This window comes from Ruditapes philippinarum, unplaced genomic scaffold, assembly GCF_026571515.1.
Source record: "Ruditapes philippinarum isolate M1 unplaced genomic scaffold, ASM2657151v2 ctg15430_1_1_1_1, whole genome shotgun sequence".
Taxonomy (NCBI): Eukaryota; Metazoa; Mollusca; class Bivalvia; order Venerida; family Veneridae; genus Ruditapes; species Ruditapes philippinarum.
The window spans coordinates 18,067-32,787 of record NW_026855868.1 but is presented as its reverse complement, the minus strand read 5'-3'; the positions used below and the strand labels follow the sequence as shown (position 1 = coordinate 32,787).

Here is a 14,721-nt window from a genome sequence, read left to right as displayed (position 1 = left end):
CCAACAACATCTATATACAAAAGAATATGTTTTTTTTTTATTTTGTATGACACTTAATTCTATCAACCTAATTATTGTTGAATCTTTACTGATCTTCCATTGTAGACCAATTCACTTTAATAGCTATGTATTGTCTTGTTTTGCCTAACGAAATTTCTATGATATCTACGATAATAGATAGATAAATAAATAATTAAATAAATAAATAAATTTACTTTATAGTGCATTAACAGGTTTTACATGTAATAATGCATGTAAGTACATTTAAATAAGAACGTTTAATCTATTTTTGTTGTTGTTGCAGTTAAATTTTAAATGTTATTGTTACATCGTTTCAGCGACAATGTGACTAAACAACTGAACTCTGAAATTATTTCACTGAAAGTACTGAACGTAGGAGAGGATGTTTTCCAAACGCTGACACATCCCGTTAAGCTGTCGTTTTCTCTACAGGTAGGTTTTGTCCTTATCCTTATGAACGATATTATTCGACCGTTGTAACGTAAAATACTGCTTCCATGCATACTATGAGCCGCGTCATGACAAAACCAACGTAATGCGTTTGCGACCAGCATGGATCCAGACCAGCCTGCGCATCCGCGCAGTCTGGTCAGGATCTATGCTGTTCGCTATCAGTTTCTCTACTTGTTAAAGGGTTTGTAAGCGAACAGCATGGATCCTGATCAGACTGCGCGGATGCGCAAGGTGGTCTGCATCCATGCTGGTCGCAAACGCATTACGTTGGTTTTGTCATGACGCGGCTCATATATGTGTTAAAAGTATAACGATCACTAGTCACGATATAGGTTTGATGATTTTTCTGTTAAAAGATACATAATATCTTATGCTCAAATTTGATATTTAAAAACAAAACCCTGATAATTACTTTAAAGTCTTTTTTGAAATGTAAAATCAATATCTTTTGGACACACACACGAAACTTTGTTACCTTTTAAACTCTACACACTACAGGTAATCACATTATGATTACATAATGTCATGCAAATTAGTTTGACAAGTGATAGGGAACGCAGTTTCCCAAACATAGTTCACTTACTCAAATAAGATATATTCAGAAAGACTAGATTCCAATAAATTTCTGCCCAAAGATGAGCATAGTATATCTTTAAATAAAATTACGAGTAATATTTTCCGGGTTATATTATTATAAAGACAAAATTAGCTCAGACGATCTTGAATTGTACTTGGTATCAAAACGGTAATTTTAACGCCATTCGTTTTGCCAGATAAGAAGAAACAATCTTATCTTTACAGTTATAATTTTGTATCTTTTAAAAAATGAAAAAAAATCATTCACAGTGTTCGTAACTATATGTAGATAATATTTTAAATATCATAAATATAATGAAGAAACATTTACATTTTTTTGGATAGGATTCAAACTTGTCTTCAAGACTAGATCAAAAGTGTGTCTTTCTCAACATGTCGGCGAGGTTAGTATATGTTTTGTTGTTAGAACTATAAAATCATCATCATCATTATTACCATCATCATCACCATCAACAACAAGAACAACACAACAACAATCATCATTATCATTATCATCATCAACAACATCATCTTCATCATCATCATCACCACCATTATCATCATCATCATCATCATCACTGCCACCATCAACAACAAGAGCCGCAACAACAAAACATGTTGTTTTTAAACATATTTTATTATACAGAGCAGTTGTAGATATTATTTCTTTTAAAAGCGAAACTTAATTGGCAGTCGTAATTATACCAAGCCAAATTATATCTGTTAATATGTAATATAAAACTCAAATCATACGTGTCCGACGAAATAAATGCTCTTTAATATGTTACATAAAACTCAAATAACCGTTATGGTGTTTCGTGCTAAACGAAAAACAGTCGCATCTATAGGTATTAGTTTCTCTATCAAAATTACATATTTCTTGGTAACAAAAGATTATAATTATTCACCGCTTGTATGTCGATATGGCATATAAATATTTGATTCCATTTTAAGTGCAGCAGTACATCTCTCAAATTTCACGATTATCGCCTTTTCTTCTCCTGAAGTTTGAAATGTAAAAATAAATTTATACGCTTATACTATTGGTAATCTGCAGAAAAAAATAACATTTTTTTTTTATTTTTAGTAATAACATGTATGTATTCGACTATTTAGATATTAATGTTTCATAACTGTCCCCATGTTGGTCGCTAGTGAATTGTTTTAAACTTTATTTTCTATCATGTTCTTCTGTATGTTAGCCAGGCATGATTTGCTATTGTTGATATTTTTTCCGTGTTGTTGTTGTATAAACTATAAAGGTTGCAGCGACAAATATAGTTGATCTCCGTCGTCCGGTTAGCTCAATAGATAGGGCTTTGGACTTTGAATCGGGCGACCCTGGTTCGATTCCCGGACGGCGCAGGCACATACGTAGTGATTGATCATGAAATCTTTTCTACGGTCAATTGCACTGTACCTCTGTTCTGATATGTAAAGAAGTTTCAGTTCCTTGCAGAAGTGAAGGCAACTAGTACTGGTAAATAGCTAGACAGTCTACCCAGGAACGATGCAGTGGCTGTACTGTGCTCTGGTAAATTCAATGTGGCTTACTGCCGTGATTCGGAGTGAAAACTACCACCACCACCATTGTTGATATCTTTTTTTTTATTAAAAATTTTAAGAAAAAAAAATTCAAATATTCAATAATTCCTCTTATTCCATCTGTGAACAAATCGTTTAATTTCGGAGATGTTTGTTCTCGTTACTTGACATGGAAAGCGTTGACAAGTATTTAAGCCATTCCAGCGCATGATTGGTCACGTAAAGTTGCGAATAATGCCGAATATTCACGAACTTTTGATATATTTATATGTCAGGTCGGCAGACGATAGATGGTTAAGGAAGGGATGTTACAAAAGTTCTGAGGAAAGTAATGATACCCACGTGGTTTGTTACTGTACACATCTGACAAACTTTGCCGTTTTGATGGACATTTACGATGTGGAGGTGATTTTATACATATATTTTTTCATTTTTAGTTTCAAGTAAAATTGGCCATTAAAAGTTATTTAAACAGTTATTCTTTCCACGAAACAGATGTGTCTTTTAAGATTTAAATGTATTTATTATCATGGTGGCTAAACCGAGCTCTAGTAAATCAAATGTAGCTTACTGCCGTGATCCAGAGAGAAAACTACCAACACCACCTTCATCACCTATGAAATTCATCTTTTGTCATAAATAAGTCGAATTTTATTTTATTCATCTCGTTCAATAAATTAAGTATTGAATCTACACTCCTCGTTCAATAAATTTAGTATTGAATCTATACTCCTCGTTCAATAAATTATGTAATGAATCTACACTCCTCGTTCAATAAATTCAGTATTGAACCTACACTCCTCGTGCAATAAATTCAGTATTGAACCTACACTAATTCAATGTATCTATTTATTCTTCAGGACAAAATAGATGAACTTGACTCCAAGATTTTGACGTACTTTACATATGGAGGTGGAGCGTTTTCAGTCTTAGGCTGCTTGATTTCCATAATTGTATTCGAATTCTTCAGGTATTTTATTTATTGTTTTACGCTGAATAACAAAATTCATCGATGGTTTTTACTTGTCAAACTTGACAAAAAGCAAGAAAAAATAGTCTGCATATTGTTCCTTTTCAGTGTTTAAGATGAACGATTCGTAGAATATAATCTTGTTATTATGGATATAAGTAGCACCATAAACTGTAGCAACGACTTATATTTATTTTTTACGGTACTAAACAGTTTTGTTTAATCGCATTGCGCCGCTTTTATTATATTACACTGTTATGTTTTTCGTCAAAAAATGGCCAGTCAAATGACCTGTTTGACGTAAAATCTGAGACATAATGTGCCCTTCATGCCTACTTTGAAGATTGGAATGTTAACGTTTTATCGGAACATTAACACTTTAAACATGTATTTTTTCAGGTTGAAAAATGAGAGAATTCGAATTCATGAGCAGCTTGCTATTACAATTATTCTTGTGCAAACCTTCTTCCTTGTTGGAATAGATCGCACAGAAAACAAGGTATCAGTTAAAACCTACTTGCAACCTTAATATATCATACAATTTTTGACTAGTAAGCCATTGAATTTGATGTGATATTCACCGGCAGATGACATCGCCTATGTAAATATGCTTTTCTCCTTTATGTGGTACAATGACAATGTCCATTTACATGACACAATTCAATTTTGAACTGTCTTTTCCCTTTATATTTACAAGTACAATTTCTATTGCAATGGTAATATGTTTGTTTGCATGTCATGACCCAGCCATTATCCTTTTTTTCAATTTCAATTATACAGTATGTTTGCATGGCAATGACAATTTGTTTATTTACATGATCCGATTCAATTCTGAACTGTCTTTTCCCTTTATATTCATAAGTACAATTTGTATTGCAATATTTATCGGAAACCGTTTTTACCTACAAGGTCAATATGACCTTGACCTTTGACCCCTTGACCCTTAAATCAATAGGAGTCATCTACTGGTCATGACCAATCACCATACCAAGTTTGAAGTTCCTAGGCCTAAGGATTCTTTAGTTATCACTCGGAAACCATTTGGTCTACGGACCGACGGACCAAAGAACCGACAGACCGACGGACCGACATATGCAAAGCAATATACCCCCTCTTCATTGAAGTGGGGCATAATTATTGACTAGTGAGACTTTAAATTTGATGTGATATTCACCGGCAGATATCATCGCCTATGTCAATATAATTTTTTCTCATGTATGTGTCATAATGGCAATGTCCATTTACATGACACAATTCAATTTTTAAATGTTTTTTCCCTTTATATTCACAAGTACAATTTATATTGCAATGGTAATATGTTTGTCTGCATGTAATGAATGAGCCAATGTCCTTTTTCAATTTCAGTTATACATTTTGTTTGCATGGCAATGACAATTAGTTTATTTACATGATCCGATTCAATTCTTTTCCTTTATATTCACAACTACAGTTTCTATTGCAATGACAATATGTTTATTTGCTTGACATTTCTTTACATTTCATGACTCAGCCATTCAGCCATTATCATTTTTTCAATTTCAATTATCCAGTATGTCTGTATGGCCATGGCAATATGTTTACACTATTCCTTGGTGGCAATGTTCTGCTGGATGCTCGTAGAAGGAGCTCATCTCTACCTTGTCCTGGTTAAAGTATTCAAGTCAAGATCTTACATGAAGTTATATGTTGCTATTGGATGGGGTATGTGTACTGATTGAACTTCCAATCGGTTTTTCAAATAAAACGTCTTTAAACAAAATGTGTAAATAATGTAATGAATGAACGATATTTACTTTCGGTTTTCGCCTTATATTGTATTTTTGATGTTCTGTTTAATGTATTTAACTTTCTTGAAAATATGCAAATAAGTGGAGTATTGTACTAGAACATTACAAAGTTCACTGTAAGAAAATTAGCTTTCATGCATATTAACACAATGGTTTTGCCATATGTGTATGTACTATAAATGTTTCCCTCAGACAAGTACTTCTTGAATATTATATATTACCAAATGTTTTGTGATAATGTAGGTTATTATCTACGTTTCAAAGCATCTTCGAGAGTTTTTTAAGCTCTGCCTTACATAAAAATGCCAAAATCACATATATAACATATTTCAAACAGCATATTATGTGAAATTGTAGCCAGTAATTACCACATTCTAAGAAAACGTTGGTAATGATTTACTCCTTTGTCGCAAACCGCTTGCCTCGCTCGACTTTCACATAATAGCTTTTACGTAGTATTTGCTCTATATTCTTTTTATAACATACTTTTATTTGTTCCAAACAGGGGTACCACTGGTGATAGTTAGTATTTCTGCTGGATTGTTCCACAATGACTATGGAGTAGGACCCGTGTACGAACCTATAATTTCTCATCTTTCCAACATTAAAAACTTTTAACATAAGAAGAAAATAATACAATTCTTACAAACGAATTATGTCAGTATTATTATAGAGATTAATACAACAAATTATTACTACGGACCAGAAATTTCTTTTGTATCTTCATTTAACGCCATATTATCTTACAAAGAGTGAAATGGTTATTATGAACTGTCTAATATGATATTTAAAATATTGTTTTTATCTTGAATAAGTGATTTGATTTTTATACAAAACAGCTTAACAAGAACTTTTGTCTTACGATTTTGTATTGTGATGATAATAATTCTGGCCTATTTGTATATGATCCATGTTTATAAATAGAAACGTACACAAGTTTACTACGTCAAGTCGACGTCAAAGGATTTAAATTTCTGTCAGAGAAATTAGATGTCATATTATGCCACATTTCCTTTCTTCTATGACAGGTGTTGGCTGACAAAGAAGGTGTTATTAGTGGCATTTGTTCCAGCGGTCGGCCTCGTCATTGTTGTAAGTAACATAGTAAAATAATGCTATATGTCAATGACAAATTTGAAATAAGAAAATTTGACTTGACATCACAGAAACATCAATAATGAATTATTCTACGGTTAAAATCTACGTAAAGATCAACATAACAACCTGAAAACATTGTTATTTTGATGAAACATGATTGGTTCTCTATACCTGTTTTCTTTTAATGGAAATGCTTTGCCAGAATAAAAAAAAAGATTTCGTAGATATCGTTTACGTGCAAAGTTACCCTTTTCCTCTTTCTTTGTATCATAGTCAAATGTCTTTTGAAATATTTGAAGGGTTTAAATTTTAGCTGCATTTTACTGAAATTAGATGACTTTGATACCCGTGGTACTTATGTAAGCTTTATACGTTTATGAATTAAACTTTCCCATCTTTAATTTAATCATTTATTTCTTTATAAAAATCCGATAATAAGTGTTAATGATAAAACATCCTTCGAGTTTTCAATAAATAATTAAAATCGTCAATCCTTGTATATTTTCTATAGCTTATTGTGCCATTTGGCTTATAATGAGATAAAATTTCTTACTACTAAATAATATATTTTGCATCATTTTTAAGTCTTTTATTATATTAGTTGTCATGAACTGATTTTCCTACTCTGGCTTTATTTTTCAGATCAATTCTATTGTCCTTATCATCGTTATGAGAATAATGCTCGTTTCATTGTCAAGGGGATCTAAAACATCCTCCGAGGAGCGGTCTTCAATTAAGTAAGTGGATTTCAATTCTTTTCTTTCATAATACCGGATATCATTAGAAAGGCGATTTAGCCGCAGACAATTTTATTCAATTTTATAGGAAAAATTCTATCTAAATGAATTTCATCGTTTATATCATTATGACAGTTATGACAATGAAATTAGCAACACTCCATTTATCCGTTTGAATCGCTGGTTTTAATGGTTGTGATGTATAAATGTGTAGCAAAATAGCTAATATGTCAGCTAAGGATTTTAACTTTATCATTCAATCCAATAATTATTTTATTCTGAAGAAATGGCAGCATACTTCTTTGAAATAAGATTTTTTATGTAAGACGTAAAAGCAAGCTTGAAAATTGTTTATACTTTATTGTTTATATTTTTGCAATAAAAGTTTTATAAATTACTATATATGCATACAAATTATTACTCGAATTTTTTTATACAGTCAGCCTTTCTTGTTTTGATTTCAATGATTGTTTTAACCGATAGGATGTGGTTATATAACAATGTATAAACTATGTATTACATAAAGCTGCAATTCTTTCCCTTCTATAATGTCATGGTATTTTTTATTGCTAAATTCCTTTATCATTTTACCTATAGTACGTATTTGTCCACTATATACATACTTATATACCGGTGCTATTTGCAAAACTCAACATTTTGATTTCGATGCATATTGCAACAACCATAAAAGAGCTGACTTAATCTATCTGTCAGAAATTGTGATTATTCATTACTCTACTCAATTTTCCTGAACTCATTTAAGACTAATATTTTCACTCACACATTTTCTAATTGATGTGACATGGCTAATGAAACGGATATCGAAAACGTAAAAAAGATCTAGATTGTTTATTCAGATAAATAATTATATTTAGTGATATTCGGTCAAATATTGACTTAAGAGTTCCTTTTACAGTTTTATATTATTCTGGAATAATTTATCATAAAAACGAGGAGGGAAATAACAATTATATTTGGTAGTTTTATTGGTAAATACCTCACAGAAGCACACTATTTCTGAGTGTGTCTGTCTCTTACCATTTTGTAGGACCAGCCTGAAGGCTGCAGCAGTGTTGCTTCCATTACTCGGTCTCACCTGGACGTTTGGATTCTTGTCAATCACGAGCACAGAGACGCTTATTTTCACATATCTGTTTACACTTTTCAATTCTCTACAGGTAAGATATCAATTAAATCTTAAGGGTCAAATTGACTTACATGATAGGAAGTATGTATTCTGTAACAATATAAACATACTTGCAGTGCAACTTCTGCATTTTGTCTCTTCATAGAATGAAAACCTCTTTACCACAAGAGAATCAGTTATACTAAAGTATGACTTCACAATAAATTTAACATCTATTGAAGGTTACCATCTAACAACAACGGATATATATGTCCCTCAGAAGATGTTGCACAGATTGTGAAAATAATATTTTATTTTACAGGGTGTCTTCTTTTTTGTTTTCCATTGCCTGCTAAGCGCTGATGTGAGTACGAAATATGAATTATAGTCAATCGTTTTCCATTGAACTGTCATTAAGTAACTTAATATTATCTGTAGCTTTTCATAAAACTTCATATGTTACACTGTATTTGTGTTGCATAATTCATAAAAGATAAAAGGAAGACAAACAAACATATTTAATATCAATGAATCTGTTATAGAATATTACTTTATATCTTGAAAACAACAACAAAAAACGACAGTGCACTAGAAGTAAAATGCCTACTTCTTACATTTATATTTTAGGTTCAAAACGCATATGATCGACACAGTCGACGTAAAAGTCAGATGCGTAAAACTGAGTCATCCTTCTCAAAGAAAGGGACGTTGAAAAGGGATTCAGAATTCAACTCGTCAATGTATACATCTTCATACAGCAAAAATTCAGTAAGTTACATTTACCTTTCCTTTGATATCCCTTTTACATGGACAAGTTTGAAACTATATATACGTCATTTACAGAAATATAATTATGTTTTTCCAGATTAACACTGCAACAACCGATGCATCTTTGAATCTAGAAAGAAAGAGGTCCAACAGAATGAGCGATCATGTATCCGAGTCTCGTCAGCCTTCAGTTGACTTTGAAGATGATGTATTCTACGACCACGCTCCATCGATTCCAGGGACCGTTTCCAGCCACATCAGTAGATCACATAACAGAAACAGCATTCAAGACCCCATACTTCACAACCATAATGACCACCGCATGGATGATTATAGCGGAGATCGCACGCTAAATAACAAAAATAACAGGTCAAATCGACACGGTTCACAGTCTTCCAACGAATACGTTTTATATTATGGAAAAAATATTGTGGAGCCCATTGACCTGAACAAATATCAAGACTTTGATAGAAACGATCTTTATGAAAAGGTCAGAAAATGATTGATTTCCCTCACTGAATTTGAACTTCTATAGCGCAGCTTCCGACATTGTTGCACAAATCTGAAACAACACAAATGTTCTGAACATGTAAATCAATGTTCAAGAATATATATAAAAAACAACATATTCCCTTTCGTTTTAAAAAGTATCGACGATTGTAATTTTATATTACTGTATTTACAGTTTATCATTACCACTTAACGGCAAAAATGTTTTAGCTGTATTTTAAATTTTCAATAATTCACACGAATTTGAAACTCAGTAGTGTTAGTGATTTTTATAATTATGTAAATTATTAAAGTTTGTTCTTTTGATAAATATATTTTTTTTTGTTCTATTGTATAAAATATATTTAAGTGAAAATTGCGCTTCCAGTTGCATGTAGTGTGAGAAGGTGCAAATTCTTACGTAGAACACACCTAGTTGGCAATATCAGAAACTTTAAAAATAACAACTTAGTTGTTTTGCATTTATAAAAGAAGAAAAGAAAAATCTTGCAAGTTATTAAATCTCCATTACAAACGTTTATTGTTATTTTCTTATAAAATAAAAGTTGACACAACACTGACATTTCATGGACAAAGCCAGTTTACAATAGATTCGATGCAAATGTTACCTTCACCCTCACTGACTAGGTGTATCATATTCTTTACTCAAATTTCTGGTTCCAGCACAGAAATATGCAACCTTCTTCCACAATATTGAACGGATTATGTTGCTTTTTCAAAGAGCAAGTCGTTGAACTTTTTCCGCATATAGAGCATAAAATAATTAGTTATGGGCGTGGCGAATATGTCAGTTAATCTTTGTTTCACCACAGTAATCAAAGTTACTTGAAACTATCTGTATCTACCTTGAAGGTGTCCAATTAGTGGTTGATGTGCAATTCAGATAATACAAACAGACTAGGTCTCAGTCGATACCAAACGAAAATATGACAATGTTATAAGATATGTTTGTTCTACACATACTACTTATTTTATTTTACAGACAGGAATAGGTAAAGGGAAATATGTTAATTGTTTAACTTTTTTAAGAACTATGATTATATTAGACCAGTAGTTGCTACTACTACTCAATTGTCTGACCGGTCTATGGTTCCAGTAAACAAATTCATTATCATATCAAAATCAGACCTATTGATATCAAGGTATTAATAGGACCGATATTAATATGGTTGTGTATGAAATATAACGTTCAGCTATTACATTTATTATATTTACCTGATATTGTTCTTGTATGCATTTAACAACAATCATGTCGTGATAATTTCAGGTTTAAATGGGGATAATATTAAAAATAGAACCTACTGTTCCGAACAAATGTTTTATAATAAATGTTTAAGTAAAATCACGATTAATATCCTTTAAGCACAAGAAATGATTCTTTTTGTCTCAAAATCTATATATTTTTGTTGTCTTGTTATGGTTTCCAAAACCACATTGTGTTGGGTTTTGGCAGTTAATACATGTTTAGTGATTTTGTACCTTGCATTAAAGTCAAAATACTACACGTACTTTCTTTACATCTTGCTACTTTCATGATAATTATGACAAATAATTTCACAAACATGGCTACTAACTTCAGATGAAAGCATCGTTAAGTTTCATGCTCTGAAGTCAATATCTAAACGTTTTAAAGCTTATGTTTGCCGCTTTCGTGGAAAGATTTAAATGTAGCAAAACACATGTTTGCCGTGTCAATAGGACAAATTTCTTAGTTCCAGAGGCATACTGTAAGGGGTTATAAGTTATTAATTTTAAAGTACTTTAACAACTCAAAAACTCTTGATATAGTCTTCGTGTAGAATGATTCTACTTCAATGCATTAAATATAGGTTTATATTTTTAACAAATATTATCATCTGTTTAATTTTAGAAACTATTTAGTGTGTAAATTGCACTTAAACAGTTGTCAACTGTCGACGTTGTAAAAGGTAGACAGCTGCAGGTTTTCATACCCTCCTGCTGCTTGTCATGAAACTGTATTTATAATGTTTGTTAGAGGAAATAAAATAATAAATTACATTGAAGAAGTTACTCAAATTATTGTCATTTTTACAAACTAAGGGGATTTAATATTTTATTGGGTTCAGTTCTCAAACTTAAACTGCAATAGCTTTAGCTATCTTGAACAACTAATCATTACGCCAGCAGTGAAGTGTAAAGTAAAAATATACGCATGCTTCACCGTTGGTTTCTTGATTAATATAATAAAATCCTTAAACTGACATACCGCGTATCATATATAACATTAAGCTTTTGACAAGTTTATTTTATTAAATCAAACGTTAACTTCAAAAGCAGTTTCATTGTGAATGTAAAACAAGTTTCCATAAGTCGCTGACAAAAAAGTGGTATAATAAAATGGAAGGATAAAAAAGGAAATCGATTCTAATTTGTCATACGATAATGAAAACTTGTGAAATATCAAAGGCCAACCTTTCACGAACCGGCTTTGACTAAATGTATTCTCACTTCAGATTTAATGAATATTAAAGATTACTGAAGTAAAAGATTAGATAAAAAGCTGCTAAAAAATTCACAATATGATATAAATGAATGTAAACTGAAAAATCAGTTTGAATGATTTTCTTATTTGAGAGACGTCAATAATTCTTGTAATAGCAACATTTTCCACTAGCATCGCTTGTAGCTATATCCATTGCTCCAAACTAGACAAAACAAAAGACCAACATTACAAAAACTGTTGAAATTATATTATCATTTGCGAATGACCAGAAAATAAAACATCAATAAGATCAGAACCGGGGAAGTTTTAAAAATGAAATAAATCATCAGTTATAACGTAAGAACAGTTAAAAAGACCGTTCGCTCAATTATGACAAATTTACCGGGAAGACAATATTAAATAACATATAACTTACATAGCAGATACGAAAATGTTATAAAACAAACTATTAATCACTACTACCATATACAAAACTTATTGTTTTAAAAACAAATATCAGCGTTCTTTTTCAAGTAAAATTTAAAAAAAAATGTATCCAGTATTACATTTCTATTGAAATGTTTTATAAATATTTGAACTATTTTGCTAATTGTAGAGTAATCAATTTTTACATTAACAAACATTGGCATTGAAAATGGTCAAAATATTTCAGTCAAAGACTGTACTATGTATGTATTAAGAAATATTTAATGTCAGTAAGGTCTCGCTATTTCTGTCAAAAAAGGAATTATTTGAAATAAAATGTTTGCTTTAAAATCATAAAACGTGAAGAATATGTATTATCAAATGTACTGTGATTCAAATCATCAGTAACTTCATTGGCTCACATTTGCATTGAATCTGCTTCTGCAAAGCGTCAGTTAGTTTATCATATTATAGCTTGACAATCACTTCAATGTTTGTTGTTTACTTTTTGCATCTTAAATCTTCGTTTAATTTAGAGTATTTTTAGGTATTCTTGATCCAGTAGTTGACTTCAAATTACTTGCCCCTCATCATTATGCAATGACGATATTCAGCTATACACGTTGGTGGTTCTACTCAGGTGCTCGCTCTTTCCTGAACTTATGCATTTAGGGACATTTGAGGTTTCTTTCACCTTTAAAGTTGGGAAGTCACTGGTAGGCTACTGTGATGTAAAAGAAAAACATTTGCTAATATAAAGATTACACAATGTAATTTATGACATTTCTATAAGTATTTGAAGTTTGAAGAACAAAAAACTAACGGACTATTTAATTAAATCACACAGACATATATTTTATATCGACTGTACTTAGATATAGAAATAATAAACCGGCCACGTATTAGCTTTATAAGTCTTAATCTTCAGATCATAAAATACTGTATAAAAAGACATCAAAAGTTCCTTTGATTTCAGCAATGCAATAAAGTCTCTAGTACTCTTAATAAAGGAATTCCTATGCTCAGATAATAAATGGATGGATGGATAAATTATAAAACTTCCTTTTATATAGATAATTATTTGTAAATTTAGATCAGCAGGTGAAATGATGTTGATGATTATGTAGAAACATTCGATATAAAAAGTCTATTTTAAGATAAGCAGTGGTTTACGAATAGATTTTAGCTAAACGATAAAAGGTTCTCAATACCAACAACATATTTAAAAAAATTAAAGTAAAAATATGTTCACCTTAACGAACCTGACTTAGCGAATACTGAATTAAACGTCAATCATTTTGAACTTTACTAAAATAATATATCCTTCTCATATGATTAATGTTCAATTTACTACAATTAAACAGTTTCGCCCTGCCATAGTGGAGTTGGGATCTATTTATGGAAAGTCTAAAAAGCTTTTGAAATTAAATGAAGTCGGCGAGATGTCAAGGATAGGTCGACGTCTTCAAGATGATGTCTACAGCAGAAGCTGATTATTGAAATGACAATAATTCAATTTCAACACATAACCCTTATGACCTTTGGTTTCATTAACAATTATACCACCTTAACCAGACATTCAGTTGATAAACATTAGAGGCAGAGGGGGAGAACGCGGATGCAGGATATGGGGTGTGCGACAGAATTTCATACACAAACGAGTCGGTCATATTTCAATGATTTAACATAGCATATGATAAAGTCATTTCAAAAATTTGGAGCAGATATTAACTTATTTCCTGACGAGAATCTGTTGTAGTTTTCCTGCGATTTCGATGCGAAAATGCGCGAGTAATACATTACTTATAATCCCCCATCATGCTTATATTTTATTTAAAGCCATTATAATATTACTGCACGGCAGTTTAATGGTAATAATTGTGTGTTTTAAACGTTGTTGACTGTACATATCTTAACTTTGACATCGAATTAATTTGCGTGACTGAGAAGAACAAAATGTTTCACATTTTGTAACACGTGTTAATTATTGTAAATCCTAATAATCAAATGGTATGTAAAATAATCAAGAACTTAGTTTGTTTCATATTTATCAGCGAGATTATCACCCTTCCATCTCAATATTGCACTAGCGTTCTCAAAATATTTATCTATTTTGAGACAAAGAGATACCAACGGCAGTATATTGCATCCAAAATTAGAAATGCACTAGAAACCTAGTAACACTATTTGTAATTTAATGACTTCGGAAATATTCTGAAATCCTTTCATTGTTAACATCAAACTGTGAATTAAATCAATTA

General features: G+C 31.3%; 1 protein-coding gene across 1 annotated transcript; it reads left to right on the top strand.

Annotated features, from left to right (window-relative positions):
• Positions 1-344: 344 nt before the first annotated feature.
• Positions 345-9,868, top strand: LOC132744658 (adhesion G-protein coupled receptor D1-like). Its single transcript, XM_060733419.1, has 13 exons — positions 345-453; positions 1,396-1,454; positions 2,871-3,000; positions 3,456-3,565; positions 3,965-4,064; positions 5,116-5,266; positions 5,858-5,924; positions 6,381-6,444; positions 7,093-7,187; positions 8,236-8,365; positions 8,636-8,677; positions 8,941-9,081; positions 9,179-9,868. Exons 2-13 carry the CDS (start codon positions 1,444-1,446, stop codon positions 9,581-9,583), a joined length of 1,446 nt encoding a protein of 481 aa, XP_060589402.1. The 5' UTR covers positions 345-453; positions 1,396-1,443; the 3' UTR covers positions 9,584-9,868.
• Positions 9,869-14,721: the final 4,853 nt, after the last annotated feature.

Bases quoted from the DNA above. Each gene is read 5' to 3' on its own strand.
- LOC132744658 (XM_060733419.1), top strand. The intron at 3,566-3,964 runs GTATTTTATTTA...GTATTTTTTCAG, and splicing joins ATTGTATTCGAATTCTTCAG to GTTGAAAAATGAGAGAATTC. The intron at 5,925-6,380 runs GTACGAACCTAT...CTTCTATGACAG, and splicing joins GACTATGGAGTAGGACCCGT to GTGTTGGCTGACAAAGAAGG.